General features: G+C 44.4%; 1 protein-coding gene and 1 long non-coding RNA gene across 4 annotated transcripts in view; both read right to left on the reverse strand.

Moving 5' to 3' along the window:
* On the reverse strand, positions 1–26148 carry Adnp (activity-dependent neuroprotective protein). Of its 3 annotated transcripts, NM_001310086.1 has the most exons (5): positions 25610–26148; positions 23636–23810; positions 8318–8430; positions 6603–6695; positions 1–4208 (listed from the first exon to the last, which is right to left on the reverse strand). In NM_001310086.1, the coding sequence occupies exons 3-5, from the start codon at positions 8423–8425 to the stop codon at positions 1083–1085; spliced, it is 3327 nt and encodes a 1108-aa protein (NP_001297015.1). In that variant the 5' UTR covers positions 8426–8430; positions 23636–23810; positions 25610–26148; the 3' UTR covers positions 1–1082. The 3 variants fall into 3 exon arrangements, with proteins under 3 accessions (NP_001297015.1, NP_033758.2, NP_001297017.1); NM_009628.3 differs by lacking the exon at positions 23636–23810; NM_001310088.1 differs by lacking the exons at positions 8318–8430; positions 23636–23810.
* The window catches only part of Gm20716 (predicted gene 20716), a 49415-nt gene continuing 22878 nt past the window's right edge, over positions 1–26537 (reverse strand). Inside the window, exons 10-12 of the long non-coding RNA NR_132310.1 lie at positions 8318–8430; positions 6603–6695; positions 1–4208 (exon numbers count right to left, since the gene is read on the reverse strand). This is a non-coding gene — a long non-coding RNA (predicted gene 20716). The remainder of the gene's footprint in view (positions 4209–6602; positions 6696–8317; positions 8431–26537) is intronic.

Here is a 26537-nt window from a genome sequence, read left to right on the forward strand (position 1 = left end):
CGTGTGTAATAAAAGCAAATATTTACATTAAGCACAATACAGCAATTTATTTAGATGCTTAAAATGAATACAAAGAGAAATAAAGACCACAAAATCATACAGACTACAACAGTGTGTCATATATTAGATGGTATAAATGAATACACCCAGTGGTGCTCAACTAAAGAGGAAACTAAATATCCCAAACGCAGCACTCAACTGTGCTTGTTGCTCTGATACAACACTCTTACAGGTCTAAAAGGTGTCAAAATTAGTAGCTGTAAAATCAATTCTTGCATGTTATTTTAGCTTAAAAGGTCTCAGAAAGAGATCTGAAATACCATTTTTGACAATTGTAATGTCAAGGATACTCAGAACAAGAAAAAAATTCTATAATACAGGAGAGTCCAGATATATATCTTATGTTGCTGGCCTCTTTTGCAAGATTGTACAAGGTTATGTGCAAAAACTAAGTCTGTCCAAAGGTCCATACTATCGCAGGGTCAAGCTTCTGCTAGGTAAACTAGATATAGCATTTATCACACAGCAAGGGCAACACTAAAAACCAATCTATGACGGGCACACAGTAACAGTGTCATAAGCATCACTTTAGGTCTAAAAGACTGTACAAATATACATTTCAACTATTCAGAAGATACATGAAAAAACGGTCCATGTTCCCAAGTCTACTAGACACATTTGACTGGTAGTGTGTATGCCCGCCCTGCACTACTATGTGAATCAGGATAAGGCTTTCCCAGGACATCCAACCAAACATCTGAGGGGAAGAAATGCTGAGAAGGCAGGTAGGTAAGGAACTACTTCTCCCTGTGTGCATTCATGAGCTACCAGCTTACTGGTTTTTCACACTTCATCACCGAGTCTACCAGAGAAGAGTCTGAACAAAGATCAACCAGTCATCTATCATAGACTTGGAAATAACCACTGAGACTACAGTGGTCACACATCCCCACAGCCTGCTGACTGACCAGTCCTTGCAAGGTAGTGCCAGTTAGAAGACAGCTTTGCAGTCAGACTGGAAGGAGAGCAGAAGTCCAGGATGCAACACGGCCCATATGCATATGCTATGGCACGCCAGGGCCTCAGGCTTGCTGGCTGCTCAGCTTCACTCCAGTTAAGCTGCCATGCATGGGATCAGCAACTCCGTCAGTCATGCTGTCAAACTGCTCCCCGTCCTCACTGTCAATTGTGCTATTCTGCCACTCAATCTGTGGGTTTGGTAAGCGCTCTGCATTCTCAGATGCATTTTCCCACTGTGACTGGTCCTTGGACCAAAACCCTTCAACTTTTCCATAGGAACTATTCTTCCATTTTAACTGCTCTGTGTCATCTTGCACTGTAGCCTTTTTTTTGGCAGCTGGCTTACTGCTCCTTGCATCTTCACTCTGGGAAGACTCATCAGACCAGGTTCCTGGTTTCATTTCACATGTATTATCCTCAAAGTCTGAGATTTGTTGGGAACCAGGCCCACTCTCAGATGGTGAAGCACCATCTTTCCACTCAACTACATCATCTTGGTCTACCTCACTATCAGAGGCATCATGCATTAATTTGGCTGGTTCCTCAGTCAAATGGATAGTTTCATATTTTGAACCATCCTCCTCCTCCTCCTCCTCCTCCTCCTCTTTTTGGTCTAGCTTCTCAGATTCCAAAGCACCTTCCGGAATAACCTTCGGTACAGGCTCCTCTAAATTATCACTGGGAATTTTAGGCTCAACTTCAAAGACAGGGTCAAAAGGACTCCCGCTTCCATTGGATTCTTCTTCCAAATGTTCAAAACTATCTGAGAAGCTATCATCTTCTTTCCCAAGGTTATGCTTTTTGTCAACAGTCTTGCTAGCATTGACTCTTGAGTCTTTCTCATCGTGATTTTCAAACAGCCACTCAGCATCAAAATCCATCTCGTGTTTGACTTTATTTAATTCTTTCATGTTAAAACCTAGCAGCACACCAGGCTTGTACTTTTCACAGTCGCGGACACACTTCTTCCTCTTGTTACTGAAATGGGAGGCAATGTCACTCTTCCATAGCCATAGACTGGCAGCTAACTTCTCAATTTCTCTCCTGGTGGGATAGGGCTGTTTGTTGAAGTACTTTGTGAGAAAGCTTTTCCTAGCCTCATAAGAATCATCTTCATGACCCTTGGGGTCTAAAGCTAAAACAACAGGCTCTTCTGGCTTCTCTTCAAAGCAGCTAGGGGAATCAGCATCCTCCTCCAGCTTCCGCTTTTTTAGCAGTGGAAACTCCATCTGCTCATACGTGCGCTTCACAGGGGCCAGGCCTGGAGACTGATTGAGCCGAGAAGGTGCGTTTGTCTTGTCCTGGCCATTCTGGGTTTTTCCAACACCCCTGCAGTGGACTAGATGCAGAGTGATGGTTGAGGCTGTCATGTTGCTAGTATACACACCAAGGCAATGGATACATTTGTAAGTTAGCTTTTTCTCAACCGGATGAACTGTCTGAATAACTTGGTGTCTTTCTCGTAAATGATGTGCAAGTGCATCAGATATGGGTCCTTTTAGTATTGAAAAGCAAAGAGGGCAAAGGGTCTTCCCAACATCTTTTTTATAGGGCACTGCAGCTTGAGGTGAACTTTTAACCGGGACATCTGCTTTTTCCTGAACTTTTGGTTGTGGCTTTGGAGGAACTGGGGCATTATTTTGGGCATGGTAAGCAACTGATTCAGCCGGGGCATCCCTCAGGTTGTATGTGGTCACCAGGAGATGAATGTTGGTGTGACTGCCCTGTTGCAATGTCAAATCAAAGCTCAAAGTAGAATCCGTTTTAGGCCCCATCTCTTCATCAATATGAACCATTCGCATGTGTGCTGCCATCTTCTCTACATCATTGAAGGTGGAACGGCAATACGGACAAGACAGACCATGAATTAACATATGGTTGAGTAGGGTATCTGTAGGCAAATAGCGATTACAGTAGAGGCATTTGCTAGTAAAATTGTGTATTTTCATAATGTAGTTAGCTACGGCTGGGACTTTCTCAGCTTTATGCTCCTTTTCGAAGTGAACGCTATAGACATTCTCAGGGAAAAGCTCGTTACAGATTGTACAGATTTTCCACTTCTGAGTGGCACAGTGGTTGCTTGGAGGAGGGCCTGTGGCGGCTGGTGGAGGTTTAGAACTGGACTGACCTAATACTCTAGATGCCTGTGACTGAGACACAGAGGGAGACTTCACTTGGCCTGGGGGTAGAGAGGTGTTGGCAGTCTGCAGGGAGTACCTGGCTGCTGCTGGGGGCCTCTGCTCAGCACCTAGCCCAAAAGACCTCCCATTCCCACTTGGAAGTAACTGTTTCACGGACTGAGACTGTTGAGGGATGGAAACTGGAGCATTGCCACCTAGTCCCAGCCTCACTGACTGGCCAACACCATAGCTCTGGCCCACAGATTTGACTCCATAGTTGTTTTGCTGCAGGTGAACATTGGACATCATGTTGACTCCCGTTGAATTTAAGTTGGGCTTTGGTATTGACAATCGGTTTACCATCTGCTGTGATGGCAACGACCGGACATTTCCAGAAGCAAGGGAGCTGATTCGTGGTGGGAGTCCCATGCCCTTTTTGTCTTGAGGTTTGGGAGCTATCAGCATCAAGGGCTTGGCTCGGGGAACTACAACATTTGTGTGTCCGATCATGGCAGTGACCTGATAGCCTATCCGTTCATGGTCCTCAATGACATGCTGTACCAAAGCTTCATAGGACTTGGGCATGAAAAGGCATCGCTTGCAGTGGATGTTACACTCCTCTCGGGCATTTGTGCCCAGGGAGACTGCACCATTGAGTGATTTTTCTCCTGCTTTTGCTATGTAGGGTGCTGCCACGTGTTGAAAATGTTCCCTGTAGATGTGCTTCCTGACGATCTCGTAGAGAGGGTCTCGGTAAGTGCACTTCTTGCAGTAATACACGGCTTGCTCTACATTGTCAGCCTGCTTAGGTTTAAGGCCATCGTTTTTGTTTTTATCTTTGAAAGTGCTGAGGCTGCTACTTGGTGCGCTGGAGTTTGGAGCATGAAATATTTTAATGTGTGTTTCCAAAGTCTTTTTATCTGCATTGAAGGTACAGTAAGGGCAGTTAAGGAGAATCCTATTTTCAAAGTCTTCACTATGGACATTCCGGAAATGACTTTTGTAGGCAGAGAAGAATTTTGAGGAAAACGGACAAGCACTGCAGCAAAAAGGTTTTGTCCGATAGTCCTAAAAAACAAACGAAACAAAACAGAACAGAAACCAGAGTGAGAAGGCCACTCAAGGCAAGCAGTTACAAGTTCCAGGCTCCTCCCCCAGGCATTCCCAGAAACTCTGCAAGGCAATGACTTTTAGAGGTTTCTCCTGCAGGAAAAATTAAAAGAACTCAGATGCATTTTTGAATCAAATATTTTTATTTGTGCTCCTGTAAATGAAAACTCAGTGCAAGTTCTTGCTAAATCTTTAAAAATTGCTAGTTGTACTTGTTGGCTGGTTTCAGAGAGAAGTCAGAGGCAAAAAAACAAAAACAAAAACAAACAAAAAGCCTCTCCATTTTCTTGTTAAAAACACAAACCAACTATGGAAAAGCCTCATTTTGTGGATCTTCTCGGCTTCAGACACAGGAACTCACAGGTGACACTGTTGCAATGCACGCAGACCTTGATGACCAACACGGAAGGCAAACAGCTCTCTTTCTCATCACCCAACAATTTGCATAGAAAAAAGAAAATCTCAAAAGAAGTTTCTTCCTCACTCTAACAGCAGTATTTATTTAGACTTCGCTGTGGATCAAAAGGTTCCGGGGGGAACATTGGTCTCTTTCTGTTTCTTCTCTGGCAAAACAGTTTCACAAAAGGTCAATGAAGGCTGGAGAGATGGCTCAGTAGTTGAGCACTGGTTGTATTTAAAGAGGATCTGGGTTTGGTTCCCAGCAACTGCAAGGCAGCTTATGACTATCCACAGTGCAGTTCCAGGGCATCTTGTGCTTTCTTCTGACCTCAGAGGGCACCAAGCATGCACAGAGCACAAACACCCACTCAAGTAAAACATTCATTATACATCTCCCCCTCCCTCCCCCAAACTGCCAATTAAAAGCCAGGCATGGTGGTGCACATCTTTTCTCTGGGTAGCCAGGACTACATAGAGAAAGTATCTCAAAAAAAAAAAAAAAAAAAAAAAAAATCGACCAACCAACCAACCAACCAACCAACCAGTAAATGGCCTTTGAAGTTGCAGCTGTTTTAATCCAGCTAAGAAGTTAACTATGACTGCCTTATAGACAGAGGGCAAAGTGTTTAGAAGCCACTGTGCACTACTGCACAATGATAATAGAGATCAGCTTTCAGAACTGACCAAGAACAGGTAAATATATACATGATAAACCATCATCTTTTCTCTAGTTTTTCATGAACTATTTGGAACCAAAAGTAGTTTTGGTTGCCTGTGTCCCCTTCAAGCTCCTCAGATGGTATGGTAGTGCACACCTTTAATCTCAGTGCAAGGGAGGCAGAGACAAGTGGATCTCTAAGTTCTAGTACAGCCAAGGTTAGAGACCTTATCTTCAGAACCAAACTTTTCTAGGAAAGCCTTCAGATGTAAGAATGCTGCTTAACACCTCTTCCTAGGACATTAAGTAGAGTTCAAAAATACAAACACAGCATTAGAATAGGAGCTGAGAATCTCTTCTCCCTACGAGAAGAGGTACCACTTACAGTGTAATCTTCACATCTTAATCAGGGAGACTCAACGGCATCCATGCCCATCCTTCTGAACGAAGAGGTGCAAGACATGGTCAGCCATTGCCCTTCTAGAGCTTATCAACCACACCCTCTCACAAACATCACATGTGATGGAAGGTGGTGGGGTGGGGCACACCTTTTAATCCCAGTACTTGGGAGGCAGAGGCAGGTAGATCTCTCTGAGTTCCAGGCTAGTCTGGTCTACTGAGTGAGTTCTAGGACATCCAGGACTACACAGAGAAACCCTGTCTCAAACAACGATGACAACAGTGTGGCTTTTCTCTAGAAAACAAGAGCAGTAACAAAGACAGGACAGTAGGCGGGTAGCCACACACAATTCTGGAGAGCACTCCTTAGAAATAGGAGCAAGACGGCTGAAGATATGGCTTCTCAGTTCAGAGCACTGACTGCTCTTCCAGATCTTGAGTTCAATTCCCAGCAACCACATGGTGGCTCACATGTGTAACAGGATCTGATGCCCTCTTCTGGTGTGTGTCTGAGGATAGTTACAGTGCACTCACTTATAAAGGACACTCCTGGCCTTTTGATCTTGCCTCCACCTCCCAAGCTTTGGAACTGCAGATGTATGTGCAACCATGTCTGGTGTATGTGGTACTGGAGATCAAACCCAGAGCTTTGTGCAAGAGGAGGAGTATTCCAACTACTGAGCTGCAGTCTTAGTTTCAACTTCAGAAATTTTAAGAAACAAAATTTCTGTTTGTTCTGTTAACTTGGAAGTTTCAGTCCAGAACAACCTGGTTTTCCTACCACTGAGGAAAATTGAGACATGTAGTTATATTCTTTCCACATTAGGCCACTGCCCAGACAAGAGTTGTCACTATGCAAGGCTTGCAGGTGTGCTGGGCATTTCTGTGAGACTTACCTGATTTTTCGTAAGAGAAGGGTCCCACAGTCCTACATCCTCCCATGTAGTGTTTTTCAAATAAAAGTCATTAGGTTCAAACTGTTTAAAATCCTAGAAAACAGTGAGAGAAATTTACAAAAACACAGTGACACCAACCCCAGAAGCCCCGGTACACAAATTCTACCTCCTTAGCCAGTATGAAAGGCTCCAAGAGAATCAACCCACCGAGAACTAATGCACTAGTGCTGAGGCTCTCAGCAAATATAAAAGGCACACGGCCAGCTTTCCAAAGTAAGTGCTGCAAGTGCGGATGGGGAAGGCTCCAGGTCCACAGCAGCTCCATTAACCACATAACTCACCAGTCACAACACTGGCTGGAGAAGGGATGTGTGCTAGTAGCTTTGTAGGAGGAAGAGTCTAGTTTGGGTGCATAAACAAACATACAAACAAACAAACAAACAGACAGACGGAAGGAGGGGTGGATCTGGAATAAAACTCAGACTTTTAAACCCATAAAGAAAGTAAGCAACATGCCGTCCAGTTTCTATTCTATGATGTGAAACTGTAATGCTCCCTTCCCAACTGAGAAGAAAGTAGGGTGAATGGTTTACAGCTGTAGGTGGAAAGCTAAATGTGCGACACTTCAGAGTATGTAATGGGTCTGGGGGGGGGAGGAGCAAACCCAGCACAGGCTAGAAAGACACTTGACTATTTGTGTATTTACTTGGTAAGGATCACCCGCCTCCCACACCACCAAGTACAGATCCGTATGAATCTGAGGGTCAGAAGAGTTACCTCCACCCTGTGAACAAACCACCAGAAGTCCACTTCTGAGAAACTTTGGTTTCCAGGGTACATCCCTGACTACTTTGAGTGGGACTCAGAAGAGAACTTGCTCCACGAATAAAATATACATCAATGCCACCCCTGACCTGTGTTCTCAGCATCTGTTTTGTGCCAAGCACTGTGCCAGGTAGGTAGTGGGATAGATAAGTGGCCAACCAAGGCCAATTGTGGCCTGATCAGCAGGAACTTAAAAGTGTGTCAGGGAAGTAGCTGTAAGCACTTCAATGGGAGGTTGTGTCTAACTAACTGTAAGATTGGGAACAAGGAGATCTGGAAAAGGAGGAGACGTCTCTATCTAGCTTATGGGGCTTGAAAGGCTCAGAATAAAAAGGATAGGAAACAGTCTGAAAGGCCAAACTGTTACACAAGGGCAAGATAAGTCTTTGATAGTTCAGAAGGCTGACAAGTGCTCAAATCCTAAGGAAAGAGATGACAAACACTCAGACGACTGTGCCTCAACAGGTCAACAGAAACACCCAGGCCTATCAGAAGGAGAACAGGCCCTACAGTCCTCACTGCCCCTTCCCTAGCTGAGAGCCTGGCATCTCTGCTTTCCCAATTCTTCTTTCATAGACTGGAGACAAGAATTCCTAGAGCCCCTAAAGGTTATTTCAAGGAGAAAGCTCATAGACAGTTTTAAAGCACCATGTGCACTGTCTGACTTGTGTACATTCTCTGTGCTGTAATTAGTTTTGCCTCAGGTTACCAAGATGAACAGGCTTTCAGGGAAAATGAAGTAAGCTATCCTACGTGAGAAGGTTTTGGTGAAGCTGAAGGTCTAGTTAAAATTTACTACCACACCTATTAGTGAACCATCTTTGCCCATGGACACAGTAATGGATCAGGAGCTGAGTCACATTAAAATTTAAAAATGGCATGCTACTTACTTCTATATGTTCTTTACAGTATTCCAACCCAATGTCACTAAGTATTTTTTTCACAGTTTTCCGGGCTTTTCTTAAACTGCCAAGATTGTTGACAGGAAGTTGGAACATAGTTTCTATTGGAAAAAAAAATTTAAGTCAAAGTCAAAACATGTACAACTTGTAAAAGTTACTAATTCCACTGATGATAGGATCCCAAACCCTGGCTCCCTCAGTTGAGAATTCCTCGCCTAGTATGGAACACTTAAGAGTAGCAGGCAAATAGGTGAGTGCTTGTTAGCCTTCCTTCCTTCCCTATTTCAAAAAAGGATATTTTAGACCACAAGTCGAGGCACACAAGTCTCAGCAAGCTGTAAAAATCTGTTCAGAGATGAACCTGAGGTTGGAAAATGAGGGCAACAATATCACCCAGCTATCTCAAAGCCAAATCGAGTGCGCATGTCTCCTCTCGATGAAGCTGGACCTACGAAGCTGGAGCCACTCCGAGCTTCACAGCATCACTCAGCTTTCAGTGCTGAGGGGAGGATTCTGCCATCTGAAATGTCCTGATCAAGGCCATGACACTCACAGAAGCCACATGTCATTCAGTGACTGTTTCGGTCTCCTCCTCAAACCAAAGTCCCAAATGGTGGTGGGACTGGCTCCCTGGGTGGAAACACATCAGGGCAAAGGCCTCACATAGGCCACAGAATAAACACATAGATGGGAAAAAGCATGTTTGTGGCATCAGAACATACAGTGAATCCTGTCTTTCTGGGATCCTTTAAAAAAAAAAAAAACAAAAACCCTGTGAACATTCGTGCACTTGTGCCTAAGGGAATCAAAAAGGCACCTGACTGTGCCAAATGCATTCAAAGTAGAAATGTAGATCAATTTTCCAAGTTTCTTAAAACTCAAGGCACTTTGCTTATTTAAGAAAACTGATTAGTAAAAATTGAGGCGACATTTTTAAGGCTTTGAATGTAACCTTATTTTTTATAATAATGTAAGTCCAACAAAATTCTGGAGAATAAAAATAGCTCTAAGACCAAAGCCACAAAAAAACACCAATCGACTCCAAAGCACCAGCACCTGGGGCCTGACAAACCTCCACTCTCACTGTAACCAACACCTTCACTGACTGCAAGCCTCAATCTGGGCATGTTCCGGTAAGTCACAGGTCTCAGAATAACCCATTAAGAAGTACCAACGTTTGGCTGGGTCTCCCAACATCAAAACATTCACTGAAAACTCAGCACTTCCCAGCCTCATCATTCGCTAGATAAACTCCTATGAGTTAAGACCTCTGGGGAGTGCTTTCTCTCCCCAGAAGAGCAACCATTACCATTTCTCCTTCATACTCCCTGGGCCTTACACCAAACCAAGCAAGAAGGTTTTAATAAAACACCAGTCCATGTCTGAATTACTACACATGACATGAAGAAGGACTCAAAGGCCTCCATGCTTTTCCTCAGGCCGCTACCTGTTAAAGTACTTAATTAAGGGTCAGGCGGGGCTGGGTGGTAACACATTTAGAATCCCAGTGCTTGAGAGGATCATGAGCTGAGCTAAGGGCACCTATACTCTCAATGACAGAAGCCCTGCACAGTGAGTGACACCTTGACCCCAAACTGTAAGTTCAAGTCAGTAACTAGTTCCAGGATTTATTATTGTTACCCATCGGGTTTTTTGCTTAAGTTTTAAGAACCACCCCCACCCCCGAAAGTCTCAAAACCCTTCTGAACTAGAAATCTCAACAGACCTTATTTTGAAAACAAAGAGAGAGAAAACAAAACCGTGTAGAGGTAGGGGCAGGCTGTGTGTTCCTTTCCTCCAATCCATCCTTTGGTCACCAATCTCCTCTGCCCAGCCTCTGCTCCTTACACTAGCAGTTCCTAATGGATTCTTGCCGAGGAGAACCTCCTTTCAGCACTTGGCACAAAAGAGGCCAATTGTCTAACTTAATGGAACTGTCCTCTTGTTCACAATCACTTCCAAACCACCTAAACTTTGCAGGTCATGGTGCTGGGAACATAAAGGAAGCCCTTAGGCAACAGGTTTTACACAAAGCTTTGCTGTCCAGCTTCAGTTGGAAACCACTCCTGCCACAAATGATGGATGTGCTGCCAGTGAGGACTCAGGTGAGCAACAGGTTTCATCTCCGCAGATACTGATCAGTACACAAAATTGTTCATGTGCTCAAAACATGGCTGTCAGGTGTGCTGGAGAGCAGAGAGGGAAAGATGCCTGAGGCAGCACTCTCCTTCCTGTGCCCACATATCTCCCCTCTCCCTCTTTTTCAAGACAGGGTTTCTCTGTATAGCCCTGGCTGTCCTGGAACTCACTCTGTAGACCAGGCTGGCCTCGAATTCAGAGGTCTGCCTGCCTCTGCCTCCCGATTGCTGGGATTAAAGGCGTGCACCACCACGCCCAGCTTGCCCACATCTCTTTCTGACAAGCATGTGCTCAAGCTCTGTTGCAACCACAAGTCTTTGTAGATACAATGGGCAGCAGGACATACGAAAGTGAGTCAAAAGCTAAATTCTAAAATAATTGTGGGGGCAGGCCAATAAGCTCAGTTGGTTAGAAACATGGTGCAAATAAAATAATTTTGGGAACGGCCAATCTAAGTGTCTTATTCACAGCTATGTAATAACTGGAAAAGCTACCTTGTATAAGCCAGTTTGATCTCCAGCTCAAAGAGACCCACCTTTGCCTCTGCTCCTGCCTCCTGAGTGGCAGACTAAAGGCATGTGTCATCAATTCTGGCTCATAATCACCTTTTGAGAATGTCTTAAAAATTCATTTGGAATGAATGAGTCACACCCTTTCTCAAGCTCACTTACACTAAAGAGGAGTTTAACGCAGGCCAAACTCTTACTTTTGTGTTTTATTAGAAAGCAAGAGTCCAATAGCTGCAATGAAAATCAGAGTCACAGATAAATTAAAACTATGTAATATAGTATAGTATGTCAATCCTCTATGCCCTTCAGATCCAAAAGTAATTATTTCAAACACCAAGAGGGTAAACAGAATACAGCCCAGTTGTAGGCCAAAGCCATACAGAGGCAAGGGCCATAATCATTGTCAGGTACCTGGCAATACAGAGCAGAACTCCACCTCAAGTTCTGCATTCACCCAGAGGTGGAGCAGGTTCTCAGGAAGATGAAGGAGGACACAATAATGACAGTGACAGTTTAGCAGCTCACGGAAAGGTCTGCAGGACATGAAGCACCAGCGAGGCTATATCAGTGTCCTTGTAGAGCTACCAAGTCAGGGTGACACCACCGACTCCTACTTTAGAACTACAAAAGATCAATGAAACAGTGGAGAGAGGAGCTGTCGTCTTGTGTCCAGGGAGCCATGGGTTTGAGTCCCTGCATCTCAAACAAATGGAACACAGATATTTCCATCAAGTAAAAGAGACAGAAAGGAAGGACATTTTCAGCCAGCTGGAAACTTTTTGTTCAGGTTACGCTGAAGCCACTCAGAGAAGACAGCTGTATCTTTAAAGGTAAAACCACCTTGCTTCAGTATGCACCATTACCTGACCTTTCTAGACCATTCATGAGTGTCTAGGCTAATTAAACACATTGACAGTACAAGAGTAAATATGATAGCCAGCCAACCACAGGCATCTATCTCTGCCACTTTCCTAAACACTTTGAACATGTCTAAGTTGACAGTTAGTGAAGGAGAGATGTAGTTTCTGAGTTTACAAGACTCTGCATGAAGAGCAAACAAGGACAGTTACTTCTCCATATAACAGAAGCGAGTGGGTCTAAATCAGTGGTTTTTAAACAATTATGTTCTTGAGACAGGGCCACATATACCCAAAGCTGAACTTGAACTTGCTTCTATGTCCGAAGTAGGAGGATCACAGGCCTAAGCCACCCTCCCTCTACTCTCCATCTACTTTTCTTTATGCCACAGTGGTTGGCGATCCTCCTGTATCTGTATTTGCACCTTGGGTTTATTTTATTTTTACTTTTTGCAAATAAGCCTTAAACAAGCCTTTCCTCCATAAGGCACCATATCTAGAGGCTCCCTTCAGGTTAGAAGTCATCACTTACACGCTGCTGCCACCAGGAAATAGGTTCACTCTTTCTTCTCGTCAGTGTGAGAAAGAGTCCTCCATGAGTCCCAACAGAAGAGCTACTCTAACATGTCTCTTCTTTTCTATCTCAAACACCACAACAGCTAATTCTGGCTACCCAGAGACAAAATGTTCTGGATTAGATAAAACTGCAACAAGTCAGAAGAATAAGAGACATGGCTCAGACAGGTTAAGAGCACTGACTGCTTTTCAAGAGGATCCAGCCCAGACTGGCTTCTCAGTACCCACAAGGCAGTTCACAGCGGTCTGTAACTCCAGTTCAAGGGGCTCTGAAACCCTCTTTGGGTCTCTGAGGGCACTAGGTATGGTACAGACAAAACATCCACAGACATAAATTAAAAAGAAAACTGTTGACTTGAGCTCAAAACTTGGGATTCCACATGATGGGGGAAAAAAACAGAACTGATTCCTGTAGTCAATTCTCTGACTTCCACACACATACCAAAGCACCTCCCAGAAAATAAACACATGTATATAAGCAAATGACACAAAACTGTGATCAATTATTTTTGCCATCTCAGCGATTTTCAAGTCATTCCTCAACAGTTAGGCTACAGTTTGTCTTTCTCCCTGGCTGGCCCTGTTTGAATTAGTTATTCTGGATATGAGAAATGCAGGAGACAGAGAGCTGTACTAATTCTGGACACTTTTTAAATTAATACTAAAACGTCCATTGGTTGGTAGAAACCACTTCATACATCAAGAAGAGAGACAATGCCACACTCGAGGTGGTATGCCAGAATGCTACTGCCACAGCTTAATCAGTCAAGCTTGTGGGTGCACACACGGAGATTAACATCTGCACACATCTAAGGTCAGCCAGAGGATCCTAAAACATCCAGAAGAGAAACAAGGATTCAGCAGAGGAAAAGGCATGCTCCCCTATCAGCTAGGATGCTAATGACAATTAACTAACAACACTGACGGGTCTTTCCTTTTTGTTTAAAAAGGAAAGAAAGACAGACAAACAAAAAAGTTAAGCTTGTGTATTTAAGGCACTCATGTAGGTCAGAGAACTTTTAAGATTTAGTTCTCAGGTAGGCATAGTGGCACACACCTTTCATTCTAGCAGATAGATCTGAGTTCTGGGCCAGCTTGCTCTAGAAAGCAAGTTCCAGGACAGGCAAGAAAAAAAAACAAACAAAAGCTGTACCACACCCAGCACAGCTTTTTAAAAACAAAATGTCTTCCATCACCTTCCCATTGTTAACATTTCTGGACATGGTAAGTTCTTGTGTAGCCAACTAAGGCTGACCTCAAACCCACTGGAACAGGTGTGTGAGCCTTCTACCTCTACTTTTCAAGCCTTGGGCTCCCAGGTGTACTTAGTACCACTGCACTTAGTGTGTTTTTCTGAAAGCTACTTGGGGAAAGGCAGAGACTCTGATAGTTTGTGTTTGTGGATTTTTAGTGGAATGTTAGACTGCCCTCATTTTTCCAAAAAAGTACTATACCCGCCCCAGCACAGACGAATTTTTGAAACATGGTAGGTGAATTAAGCCAGTCATAAAAGGCCATTGTTACTTGGCCTTGTTTCTATGAAAAATGTGGAAGTTAATCTCTATGTGGAGAACAGGGGAGCCTGCTGATGGGTGCCAGGCTCCTTCCTGGGGGATGAAGGTGTTCTTCCTATTGTTCTCTCCCACCCCTATTTAATTAAATTAATTAATACTCACCTTACATCCTGATTGCAGCCCCCTCTCACCTGCCTATTATAATAGGCACTAATTCCAACTAAACCACCGAACTGTACACTAAAACTGGGAAAGCTGTTATCAAAATAACAAAAACCCCAAATATAAAGTAAAACTCTTACATCAATCACACGACAGCATCTTTTAGATTTTTACGTGTAATGAATTTGATTCTCCTTTTCGTGGTGTTAGAGACTAGCAAACCCAAGCCAGGCTAGGGCTAAGTAAGCATCATACTAGACCCACACCCCAGCTGTACTTTCCTATTAAACAAACAACCAACCCCCACTGCTTATGTATTCATAGTCCAGGTGGGCCTCCTCTTACTAGAGATTCATCACCTTCTGCCTTCTGAGTGGTGGGATTAGAAGCATGCACAAATTTGTTTAAGACAGGGTTTCTCTGTGTAGCCCAGGCTGTCTTGGAACTCACTCTGTAGAGCAGAGATAATTTTTAAAAGCAGATAAAAACCAGGTGTTCAAAACCAGGAAAATTTATCATGAATAGGTTTTGTCATTTACTGTACGAAATGATGACTACTGTACACTGTTATGGCAAATCTCCAACCCAAAAGGACCCAGTTAAAGAAATCACAACTCAATTAATAGGAATACATGCTACATGACTAGATTGGGCAGATCTACCACTACACTACTCTGTTCCTATCTATAAGTTTCCCATATAACTTGTGGTTTCTCCAAGCCATGTGCTTCTGCTCCATTTTCCTCCTACCTCCTCTGTTGTCCCCTCACTTCTCCCCCCCAGCTTTTCAGCTCCACCTTCCCTCCTACTGCCCAGTCACTGGCTCTAGTCTTTATTTGAAAAGTTAAGGGGGGGTGAAGGTTCACAATGCACCCGTATACTGATGCACTCTTAGTCTGCAGCCTCTCCCAGGAGAGTGGAATTAGCATCAAAATACAAGACCGGAGCTATCCACTGCACTACACCAGTTAAATGTTTTCTAGACTAGAATAAATCTCTAGAGCAAGTACCTGGATGCAATCTACAATGATGATCTTGGCATAGTTCCAGAGCATTCTAGACAGTGAGTTAAGATGTGTAATATAGCAAATGGAACCCGTCTCCATGGTCCCAAAACTTTTAACTACTAAAACAAAACAAAATTCCAAACAACAAAAACAAAACAACAAAAACACACAAACTCACTAGACAGCTTTCTTGACAAATTAGCTCCACTAGTAGAAGCCAAGAACTTTGCCTTTTGTTTCTTTCTACTAGTTTTAAGAGTTTATCTTCAATAGAAGCATCTTAGGAAAAGGGAAATAGGAGTATTTTCAAAGGGAACAGAACCCAACAAGTGCTACACAGTGCTTTAGCTTACCAAGAAACTACCTGTAAACAACAGCCTGTTTCTCGCATCACTGACAAAGACACCCTGATATAGCAGGCTTCTTTCTGAATGCTCACCATGGGGGAGCTAAAAACTTGAGAAAATGGACTTAATGTATTGATGCCTTGCCAGCACAACATACTATCTTTCAGATTTTTATGTTTGGATCCCAACTCCTGGAGTCAACAGAGACCTTAAGATAGTGGTTCTCCACCTTCCCAATGCTGAGACCATTTGATACAGTTTTCATGTTATGATGACCCCCAACCCTAAGCATTTTGTTGCAGCTTCATAACTGTAATTTTGATGTTAAGAATCTTAATGTAAATAACTGATATGAAACCCTCCTAGGGTCGCAACCCACTGGCTGAGAACTGCAGCCTTAAGGTATGTAAGACACCATCTTCTTACTTAAGACAAACATGGTCTATTAAAAAGTACATTCTTGGCTTCCCCATCATCTACATCAGTGGCCACCACAAAGTAGGATATCAAAAAACAGACTGAATGAACAAAGCCTATCCACATAAGGCTATGCCAGGCTATGTCACAAAAACCTTCTGATGTAGCTGTTGGGGCCATGGTGCCAGAAGCAGGGAAGCCAAGTTCTAGCAAGTCCTGCACTGGATCTGAAAGGCCACCCTGCAAAGGCAAAATATGCTGGAAAAATGGGCTGATGATAAAGTAGGAACACAGTCTGTGCTATGACTACTTACAGGTATAGAAAGAGAAGTTGTACACACAGACAAACTAACGTGTGTGTGTGTGTGTCTGTGTGTGATTAAACCTAGACAAGCAAGACAAGGACTAAGGTATATTCCTGAGATTTGAGAAGTGGCATTTTAAAGGTACGTTAGAAGAGTTCTAGTCTGGTTAGTAGTATTTGTTAAAGTCTGAAGACATTTTTTTTAAAAAAAGATTTATTTATTTTATGTATTTGAGTACACACTGTAGCTGTACAGATGGTTGTTGGGAATTGAATTTTGGGACCTCTGCTTGCTCCGGCCCAAAGATTTATTTATTATTATACATAAGTACACTGTAGCTGTCTTCTGACACACCAGAAGAGGGAGTCAGATCTCATTACAGATGGTTGTGAGCCACCATGTGGTTGCTGAGATTTGAACTCGGGACCTTTGGAAGAGCAGTCAGTGTTCTAACCCGCTGAGCCACCTAGCAAGCCCTTCTGAAGACATTTTAATACCAGGAATTAGTCAATGTAAGAACTCAAAGTATCACTAAGACACAATTCTTCTCTAAAGGTCTGTAAAGCCACTAGTGCCTTAGACATGAGGTAAGCTACTGAGGACACAGCAAAGGAAGGGAACAGAGCCATTTCAGGAATACAACTTACAGCCAAAACCAAAACCAAAACCCCCTTTTCTTGATACAGTTTCACTACCCCTGGAGGCCTGGAACTTACTTTGTAGACTAGACTGGCTTCAAACTCTCAGAGATTCACCCAACTCTGCTGAGATTGGAAGCGTATTTGTCTTGAATCAAAACTTTTGTCTTTCAGTTGTGTTCACAGACCAAAACATACCTGATTTGCTATATACACTTCAATGTCAAACTTCTTGAGGTAGGGTTGTCAATAAAGCTGCTATTTGCTAAAAAAGATGGTAAAATGCAGTGAGTGACTGAGAATCTACCCAGAAAAGAAACAGTATGTGTTGAATTCCTTGCTCTGCCTGCCACCTACCAGCTTTGTGACCTACAATGTTACTCAGCCTCTACAAGTCTAGCTCCTTATAGGAAGTGAGGGACCGGGGAGATGGCTCCATCAGTACAGAAGATTGGTTCCCAGCACTTATGGAATCCAAGGCGCTCTTCTAGCTCCACAGGCATCCACATACACGTAAGCATATACTCACACAGATACAAACACATTAAAAATAAGTAACTCTAAAACTTTGCTCTGCTGTGGTAGTGCATACCAGCAGATGGGAGAAAGAAGCAAGTGGATCTCTGAGTTCAAGGCCAGCAGGACTATCCAGTGAGACCATGTACTCCTCTGCTCAAGTGCTCAGGATTAACCAGGCAGCAAATCAATGCCAAAGCAGTCCTCATTATTTCCTCCAGCCAGATCAGATACTCTGAAAAGTCTAATGACCTTGTAGAAAGCTTAGGCTATCTTATTCCTGAAAACCAGCTGTGGTTGCCATAGTAACATCTTTTCTGTACACAGCATAATGAGCATCTGTACTCACACAGACACACTGTAGTGGTTCTGGCAATAATTTGGGTACATGTAACTGAGCAGTTCAAATTAGCACATTCTAGTTTTTATATTCAGTGGTACTTCAAATATTTGTCTACTGGGACTTTTGTACACTTACCACACCTACGCAAGTAACTTTTAAGACTCTATTGCTAACCCCATGTCCAAGGAACAAAGAGAAAGCTGCGATGCAATGCCAGGTCTGGCGTGTTAACCCCCATCAATTTAAGAGCTCATATTTTACTTGAAAAGATGATGTCTCGGTGATGTAATCTTTAAAAAGAAAACAGAGATAAGGACGAGTGAGAAACATGTATCTAGACAATTGCAAAGGCGCTTTGAAGAGCTCCATGGCTTAGAGAACTTCCTGTCAGTATAGTAGAGTGGACAACCTGGTAAGCTGGGGTGTATGCAATTCGAATACCCAGTGGGCCTAAGCACTGCAGATGTGCCCTTTATAATCACAAGAACAAAGTATCCTTGTATCTCAATCTTAGGGTTGTATCTAAGATTGTAACTAAGTTTATGTAAAAACTCTACTCTTTCAAAACCACCCCAGAATAACTTTCCACAGCAATGAGAAATTATTTTCTACACCAGTTTAAAATAACAGAACAATTTATTTAAGCAATGTTATCAAGCTGTTTTTCTACACCCTCTCCCAGGGTCAAGGTTTAACAAAAGGCATGTTTCCCAAACAGGTTAACCTTCAACTTCCCATACAGCTGAGAAAAACAGTTACCTTACCTTTCCTCCTACCCCTACTTCTCGGTGGTGCTGAGATTTCAGGAAAGCCAGGCACTACCACACACAGAGATTCTACAGCACTAGGGATTCACTTGCTGGCTCAACCAGAGGCATTTCATTTGTGCTTTGCGCCTGCTGTTTTTCATGAGTTGGGGCACTTCTGGAATCAGAACAGCCCCAGCTCACCTTTCACAGGAGTAAGAATTCTAACTTAGAACTCACACCTGCAACTTAAAATGTAAAGCTGCCGCAGCACCATATGCAAAGTTCTCACCACACACTGTTCTGAAAGTGAGCAGACAACCACAAAGCTCCGCACAGAGTTCAGAAAGAAGGGACAAGAGCTAGGATTGCTAAGCAGTCACTATCCAGCCAAGTCAGAGCAGGAACCAGACAACCCAAAGCACTGGGGCAGCAACGGGACCTGAGCAAGCAACTACAGATGCACTAATGCAAACTGCACAACTCATATCCATTTCTCATTGGGCTGACCAGAACCCATCCATGCAGGATCACTGGTGTATGCAGACAATAGTGAAGAGCTCACTGAAGCACGAAAAGTGTCCCAAGGAATAGCTGCAAAGATGGTTTAATAGTAAGAGCACGCCGGGTGTGGTGGTGCACACCTTTAATCCCAGCACTCGGGAGGCAGAGGCAGGTGGATTTCTGAGTTCGAGGCCAGCCTGGTCTACAGAGTGAGTTTCAGGACAGCCAGGGCTATACAGAGGAACCCAGTCTCGAAAACCCAAAAAAAAAAAAAAAAAAAAAAAAAAAAAAAAAAAAAAAAAAGAGCACTACTGGTTCTTCCAGAGGACCCAAGTTGAGTTCCTACCACTCACAGCTCACAGCCACCTGAACTCCAGTTCTAGGGGCTCCAACATCCTCTTTTCAATCTCCACAAGCATTATTAGGCACACACACAATGCAGGCATACTTAAAGACACATAAAAAGAATCCAATACATAAACATTCTTAAAAGTGCCCAAGCACAGGCCTGGACATCTGTATTGCTGCTGTACATTGTAGTACCTTGATTTCTTTACTTAAAACACACACCACCACTACCGCCACCACCAGAACAAAACAAACACATTGCTGGAAGAATGGTTTCTGGCTAGAAAGCCAAACTGATAAGGCATTAGTCATCATCCCCCAACACCCAGACAGGGTTTCTCTGTGTAGCCCTGGCTGTCCTGGAACTCGCTCTGAACTCATGAGATTACCAAGCCCTGGGATTAGAGGTATTCTCCATTTGGCTGAGACACTACTCTCTTATTCTTTCTTTAGACTTCTTTTTAATAGTTTATTCCATTGTATCTGTGTGGAGGCCAGAAGAAGATGTTGCTGGACAGTCTGGAGCTGGAGTTACAGGTGGTTTTGAGACACCTGCCATGGGTGCTAGGAATTCTGTCTCTCTGCTGGACTTATCCTTAACCATTGAGCACTCTGAAACCGAGTAATGAGTCCCTATAACTAACAGTTTATCCCTACCAAAGGCTCCCAGCCAAGTCACATTAGAAGTGACACCTAAGTCACCACCGGAAGTCAATTACAAATATAGACTCTAGCGGAAGGATCAAGATGTATAAAGATTCAGCCCTCTCTTCAAAAGCTATCTCCAATATTTTTTTGTAGTCCTCATATCTCCCAAACACATTTCTGGTCCTCTTCCCAAGTCCAAACACTGTTCTAGCAACTGTCTTGGAAGGGAAGGATAAGCAGCACTATGGATAGATGGAGTGCCTCTCAAAAGGCAAAGGGCTGTGATCATTCCCACAGAGATGAAGGGACCTGAGTGGTACAGTCCTCACTTGGCATGTCTCACTGACAAGGACAAGAATGTGCCTCACATTCCGTGACTCCTTCCTGCTCATCCGTCCTCTGTAATCAAGTTGATGTGGCTAGCCCTTTGAGGAAGCAGGCTAATAGAATATGGGAATCTTTCCTTCCATCCTCTGTAATCAAGTTGATGGGGCTAGCCCTTTGAGGAAGCAGGCTAAGAGTATATGGGAATCTTTCCTTCCAATGGGACAGAATATAATCTCACTAAGCTGGAAAAAAGAAAGACAGGTGGGTCATGAAAAGGGCAGGTGTGAAAAGAACTAAGACACCAGAGACAAAGGAGGAAAAAAACCCAACCTTCTATCTGAGCAACAGGATAAGCAAACAAAAGCCCATGGCCACAAGGGCTGGGCAAGACACAAATGGCTTATGTAGTTTTTCACCATCAAGACAGGAAACAGCCAGTTTGCTAACATGTCAAAAACTCTGCTGAAGTACCCATTTGGTTAGTTAGCATTCGTTTATACTAGCTTCATAAACCACATTTCCATACTGACAACATGAAAGAAAGATATAAACTTCAGTAAGGGATGGCACTAGCTGCAGGGACAGCAACTTCCAAATGTCAATGAAAATTAAACTCCTTCTGAGAACTATTTTACCTTCCAAAAAGTACAAGTGGCTTTATGAAAATCATAAAGTTCTTTGACAAGTTGGACAAATAGCTTATTGTAAAACAGCCTATGTTTATATCCAAAAAGTAGTATAGACACTACGGGGAAAGTATTGAACAAGCTTCTAATATTAAAATAAAATACTAAAACACCAAATTTTCTTTAGTATCATGTTAAAAGTTATCATAAACTATATTTCTAATACTTAATAAATATCTTATTTGTATTGAATGTGTATCGTATGTGTATCGATGTGAAATCATTCTCAATTTAAAAGTCCCATTTTTTTTTTTTTTTTTGCCAGATAATAAGGGGCTGGAGAGGTGAACTCTGAGTTCAATTTCCAATGACGACATGGTGGCTCACAACGATCTGTAATGGGATACAATGCCCTCTTCTGGTGTGTCTGAAGACAGTGACAGTGTACTCATACTTAAAATAAACCTATCTTAAAAAAAAAATACATCCATATACATCTAATTAATGAGCTAAAAAATCCCATGGGTTCAACTAAAATAAAGCAACAACAACAAAAAGACAAATGTTTATCCTTTATTTATTCACTGGCATCGGATCCCATCACAGATGGCTGTGAGCCACCACGTGGTTGCTGGGAATTGAACCCATGACCTCTAGAAGAGCAGTAGCCAGTGCTCTTAACTACAGAGCCATCTCTCCAGCCCAATTTTCTTCATTTAAAAAATTTTCCAAATTTACTTTTTCTACTTTTCTCCTTATAATAAACCAGCTATCTCTCTCTCTCTCTTTTTTTTGGGGGGGCTTTTTCGAGACAGGGTTTCTCTATATAGCCCTGGCTGTCCTGGAGCTCACTTTGTAGACCAGGCTGGCCTCGAACTCAGAAATCCGCCTGCCTCTGCCTCCCGAGTGTTGGGATTAAAGGCGTGCGCCACCACGCCCGGCTTCCAGCTATCTCTTAAATTGCAACTTTTCACAATTGAATTTGTAGAACAGACATAAGCCTTAAGCCAGAATAATTCTGAACATTTCTGTTTTTTCCAGATAAGGTTTCTGTGTAGTCTTGCCTGTCCTAGAACTAACTATGTAGACCAGGCTGGCCCAGAACTCACAGAGATCCACCTGCCTCTGCCTCCTTAGTGTTAGGGTTAAAGGCGTGTGTGTGCCACCACTGCTGAGCTTAACGTTTCTGCTTTCTAAAGACTGAATTCTTTTTACTGTACACACACACACATATTTAAAAATTTGCTACAAGGGAACAATCTCATATGCTATATTGTATAGATATCTATACTTTCAGTAATTAAGCTTATTATTGGTCAATTACTTTTGAGCTTTTGTGGAAATAAAACCTGATCAGTATTGTGAAGTTAAAATGCTATTAGATTTTCTTCTGAAGTCTGGTTTAAGAAAAAGAATCTAAGAAAAATCAGTTCATACTCGGTGTTCCCTATATAATGTCTTGAGAGCCAAAATTTAAGATCTGGTTATTTTTAATGTCTAGTAGAGACTATTACAATAGTAAGAAGAAACCCTTTCAGCAAATCAAGATAATAAATTAAACAGAACACTCACTTCCCTACTCAGGTTAACTAAGGCTGGTCAAAGGATTCTAGTTCATATACTGTAAATCTCAGCTTTCATAGGTCTAAGCGATGGCTCAGCTGCTCTTGCAGAGGACCAAGTTCGGTTCCCAGCACTCTTACCATCATAACCATCAGCAACTCCAATGTTAGGAAATCTATTGCTCTCTTTTGGTTTCCTTGGGCACTGCAGGCACACAAAGCACATCTATGTAAAGAAAACACTATTCACATATGATAAAAACAAATTCCCACCTTCCAACCCTCCCCTTTTGTGCCAGACCTAGCTAACCGCTGAAACTGTAAGGACATACACACTCATCCAACGAGGTTCCCTGATGACCAACACCATAAAGAAACTAGCTAACTCTGTCATTTCATTTATAAGAATGAACAAAGGCACATTTGCAAACTTTATCTCACAAACACATATTCTAACAGGAAACTGTTCTCTTCTTATTCACTTTATGTGTTTAACAAATACTAATACCACAGTATTTCGAGATCACAAACAATCTTACTTGTATTTAATATTGGACTGTGTAAATAGTAAAAATGCATAACAAACCATGAATCCAATGTAGTTTTTAGAGCAATACTGATAACAAGGTGCCTCTTTTTCACTCAGCAAAATGCTACCTGACAGCAACCGAAAACAAACAAACCCCTAAAAAACAAAAAACCCTACCCTCTTCAAGCATTAAATAGTTATTTACATATATTTGGTATCCCTTGATTTTTCTTGGCACGTCGATGTAAGATGTCTGTAACAGTAGGATAAAGCATTCACAGATACTAGCATCACTGTCAATATTACCAAACAAGAACAAATCAAATCCAGAGACTCTTACCAGGCCAGTCACATCTCTACCAATGAACTACTTTCCCCAGATCCCTTTAACCAAGTAACTAAGGCTTTCAGATGCTGAGCAAGTCTTGAGATAGACTACTTAAAACTTTATGTCCAAAAGTGCAGAATGCAAATGATTACAACAACATCATCGACTTTAAATTTTTCTCTTAAAAGAGACACATATTTTAAACGTTCAAAACCCATTACTGCAACCAGCTCTAACGAGTTCCTTGAGGAATGTGGCGAGGCTGAAATTTTGAAAGTTCATGTTCTGGTGGTGATCAGGAGGAAGTCTCTAGCTTTCCTGATGCTGCAGTCCCCACCCTCCAAAATGATATACCCACCGGTGTGAATTGACAATGCAGTCCAAAGAGCAAGGCAGGGAACGGAGTCCAGATCCTCAAAATGGCAGTACAGGGAATAACCACTAGGCCACCTATCAGTTCAGTACAAAAAGTGCAACCCTGTGCATCACGATGTAAAAGCTGGGGCCTAGGTTTCGTACTGTGCATCTCACACCTATGGAAATAACAACAGGAGTAAAATCTACAGAAATCCACACACCCTAAAAAGGTGGGTGCGCACCGAACCAAGACTGGTGTCAACACTTGCAAAGGCAGTTGGCTACAGACAGTGTACTGCTGAAAGTGGAAGGCAACACAATTTTGCAGTGAACTCTATTAAGTTTGACAATGAAGAACTCAATAGGGACCTGATGTTTACCAACAAAGCCTTGCAAATCCTGACACCCATCTTTCATGGCTGTCAAAATCACCAACCCATAAAACCTCTCAAGAATGACTTTCCACTCGCAAAAGAGTCGGAGAGATTTGGATTGACCTGATCTCCCAAGCCCGTGACTTTCAGGTTTTAAACAACCCCCTTTACCACCTAGCCTAGGAAAGAGATGTCAACACATCAAACCTTAAGGTGAAGGAATTCTTGAGAAAGGGAACCTATGACCCAAGGATGTGCACCAAGGTGACTGATCAGCAATCAAAGTCTGAGGGTGAACAGGTTTGAAAAAGTAAAAAAAGACAACTTTCCAAACGGAGAAGTGGCTTTCTTAAATAAAATCTCTCTAGCCTCACTTAATCCTTCGCCATGTTGCTGTCAGCTCACCCAGTGCAAGTCTTGCTGGACCCATTTTCCCATGGTCTGTAGAAGGCGCTGTTTAGCACATCCTGTTCTAGTTCTGGGGCCCTTCCCCCCTCTGCAGCCTTACCCAGTGCAGGGAATGCGCCCCCTACTGACTCCCACACTCAGTGCCTTTAACCGACTTGGCTGCAGTGCCTTTTGGGTGGGGGCTGGTATTTTCTCCATGACCATAAACCAGAAGCAACAATGCAGATTTATAAAGAAACTGCACAAAGCTATCCAAGAGACACCCCCCGACACACATCCCATTGTGAAGGTTCAAGATACAGGCACAAGAAGCATCAGGGATGGGAACTGGGCGTTTGGGGCTGGACAGCATTAAAATGGCTAACACAGGAAACAGTTTGGTTCTTTTTCCCTCCTAAGCCTTTGTCTGTGAAATGGGGTTATGACAAGAACTGTCCAGAGGACCTGGTGACTGGAAGAACACTGAGAAGACACTTGGGGTGTGTGGCAGGGAGTGAGACTAAAATGAGTATTAGACTTCTTGGAGAGAAGAAGAGAAGCAATCGCGCCTTTTCTAGCAGACAGGCATCCAGGTTGGGGGTAGGGTGGGGAAGGGAGGAGAAGGACAGGCAGCTCAGAGGAAAGAAGAGGCGAATAAGAGGGTGCTCAAAGAACTACTCCCCATTCATTGCATTCGAAAAAAATTCTTTCCGCGGCTTTCTGGATTTCCATTTTCTGACTGCAAAGTTGATCAGAAAGCTCTAAAGAGGGAGTGCTGACCAGGTAGCCCAGATTGAAAGCAGGGCCGGTGAGGGGCTGTGGTGGTTAGGATGGGAGGGAAACTGGCATGTTGTTGGGGAGGCAAAGACTTTCACCCTCTGCCATGCACGCTCCCCGCCCCCCAGGCCTTTCCCCCCTTTCCAAGCCTAGGGTGGGCAGACCTGGCAGAAGGCTGGTTCCGGGGACTGGGGGAGGGCGGGAGGGGATTAGTTCTGAGGACGAGAGAGCGAGCGGGGTTCGGCTGGGGGCGGGGTGGGTGCGGGAAGATGCCACTAGCCGCAAAAGCCCATGGTGGCCGGCCGGCAGCCCCGCGGGGCGGAGAAGGGGATCGGGCTGCAGGAGGGCTGCGGCCGACTGGGGTTCGAGGCGGTGTGTGCACGCCGAGCACAATGACCGCGCCCGGGATCGGCGGCGGGCAGGGCCGCGGGGCTTACCTTGGCTCGGCCTCGAGGCGTGCGCGGGGCCGGCGTGCTCTAGAGCACGGCGGCGGGTGGACGGCGGCACGGCGATGGCGGCGAGGACGCGCCCGGGGCCTCGTCGCGCTCGGGCTCCGGCTCGAGCCGCGGCCGCGGCTGCTGCCGGGGGGCGCGGCGGGCGCAGCAGAGCGGCGGGCGGCGGCGCGGGCAGTGCAGACAAAGGAGGGGCGGAGGGCGGCGGAGGGCGTGGGGCCGCGGCTTCACCGTCGCGGGCGGGCAGGCGGGCGGCGACGGCCGCGCGGCTCCTCGGCGGCGGAGACCGAGAGAGGGAGCTGTGGCTGAGGCGACGCCAAATCCCCCCCGAGCGAGCGCGGCTGGAGGGGGAGGGGGCCAAGATGGCGGCGGGCGGGCGCTCAGCTCATGGGTCCCGGCGGCGGCGGGTAGACCGGACGGGTGGCGGCGGCGGCGGCGGGCGGGGGAGGGGGCTGGTCCCGCGTCTCCCCTCAGCAGACAATACAAGCGCCTCAGAGCAAGTCCCCGAACCTGCCCTAGCCAAAATGGCGGCCGAGAAAGAGCGGAAGTGACGTAAGCGACTCATTAGCATAAGAGGACTCATTGTCCAGCTGGGGGGGGGCGGGGGCCATGGACCCCCTACTCGGCGACCCCCCCCCAAGGGAGAGCTCTTCGGTCCTCGGCTGCGGCGACACCCACTTTCCTTATGGCAGGGTGGCCCCAGCCCCCCCCAGCCTCTCCTGGGTGAGATTATATAATCCCCACTGAGGGGAGCTCTCGCGAGAACGTGGAGGCTTTGCCATTGCCCCACTAGGAGGCGCCGTGGATAATGGCCGCACTGCGCTCCTGGGTGCCTTCCTCTGACCGCAGCGCCGCCGGCGGAGGCAGAAGTAGCGGGCCGCAGCACGCCTCGACAGTCAGTCAGGTGGCTGCA

Source organism: Mus musculus, chromosome 2 (assembly GCF_000001635.26).
Source record: "Mus musculus strain C57BL/6J chromosome 2, GRCm38.p6 C57BL/6J".
Classification (NCBI taxonomy): Eukaryota; Metazoa; Chordata; class Mammalia; order Rodentia; family Muridae; genus Mus; species Mus musculus.

What these genes read in the sequence shown, in the direction of transcription:
- Adnp (NM_009628.3), bottom strand. Translation starts at nt 8,425, where the DNA reads ATGTTCCAACTTCCTGTCAACAATCTTGGCAGTTTAAGAAAAGCCCGG. An exon ending in ACTGTAAAGAACATATAGAA is followed by an intron (nt 6,696 to 8,317) that starts GTAAGTAGCATG and finishes ACTGTTTTCTAG; the next exon opens with GATTTTAAACAGTTTGAACC. An exon ending in CTTCTCTTACGAAAAATCAG is followed by an intron (nt 4,209 to 6,602) that starts GTAAGTCTCACA and finishes TTTGTTTTTTAG; the next exon opens with GACTATCGGACAAAACCTTT.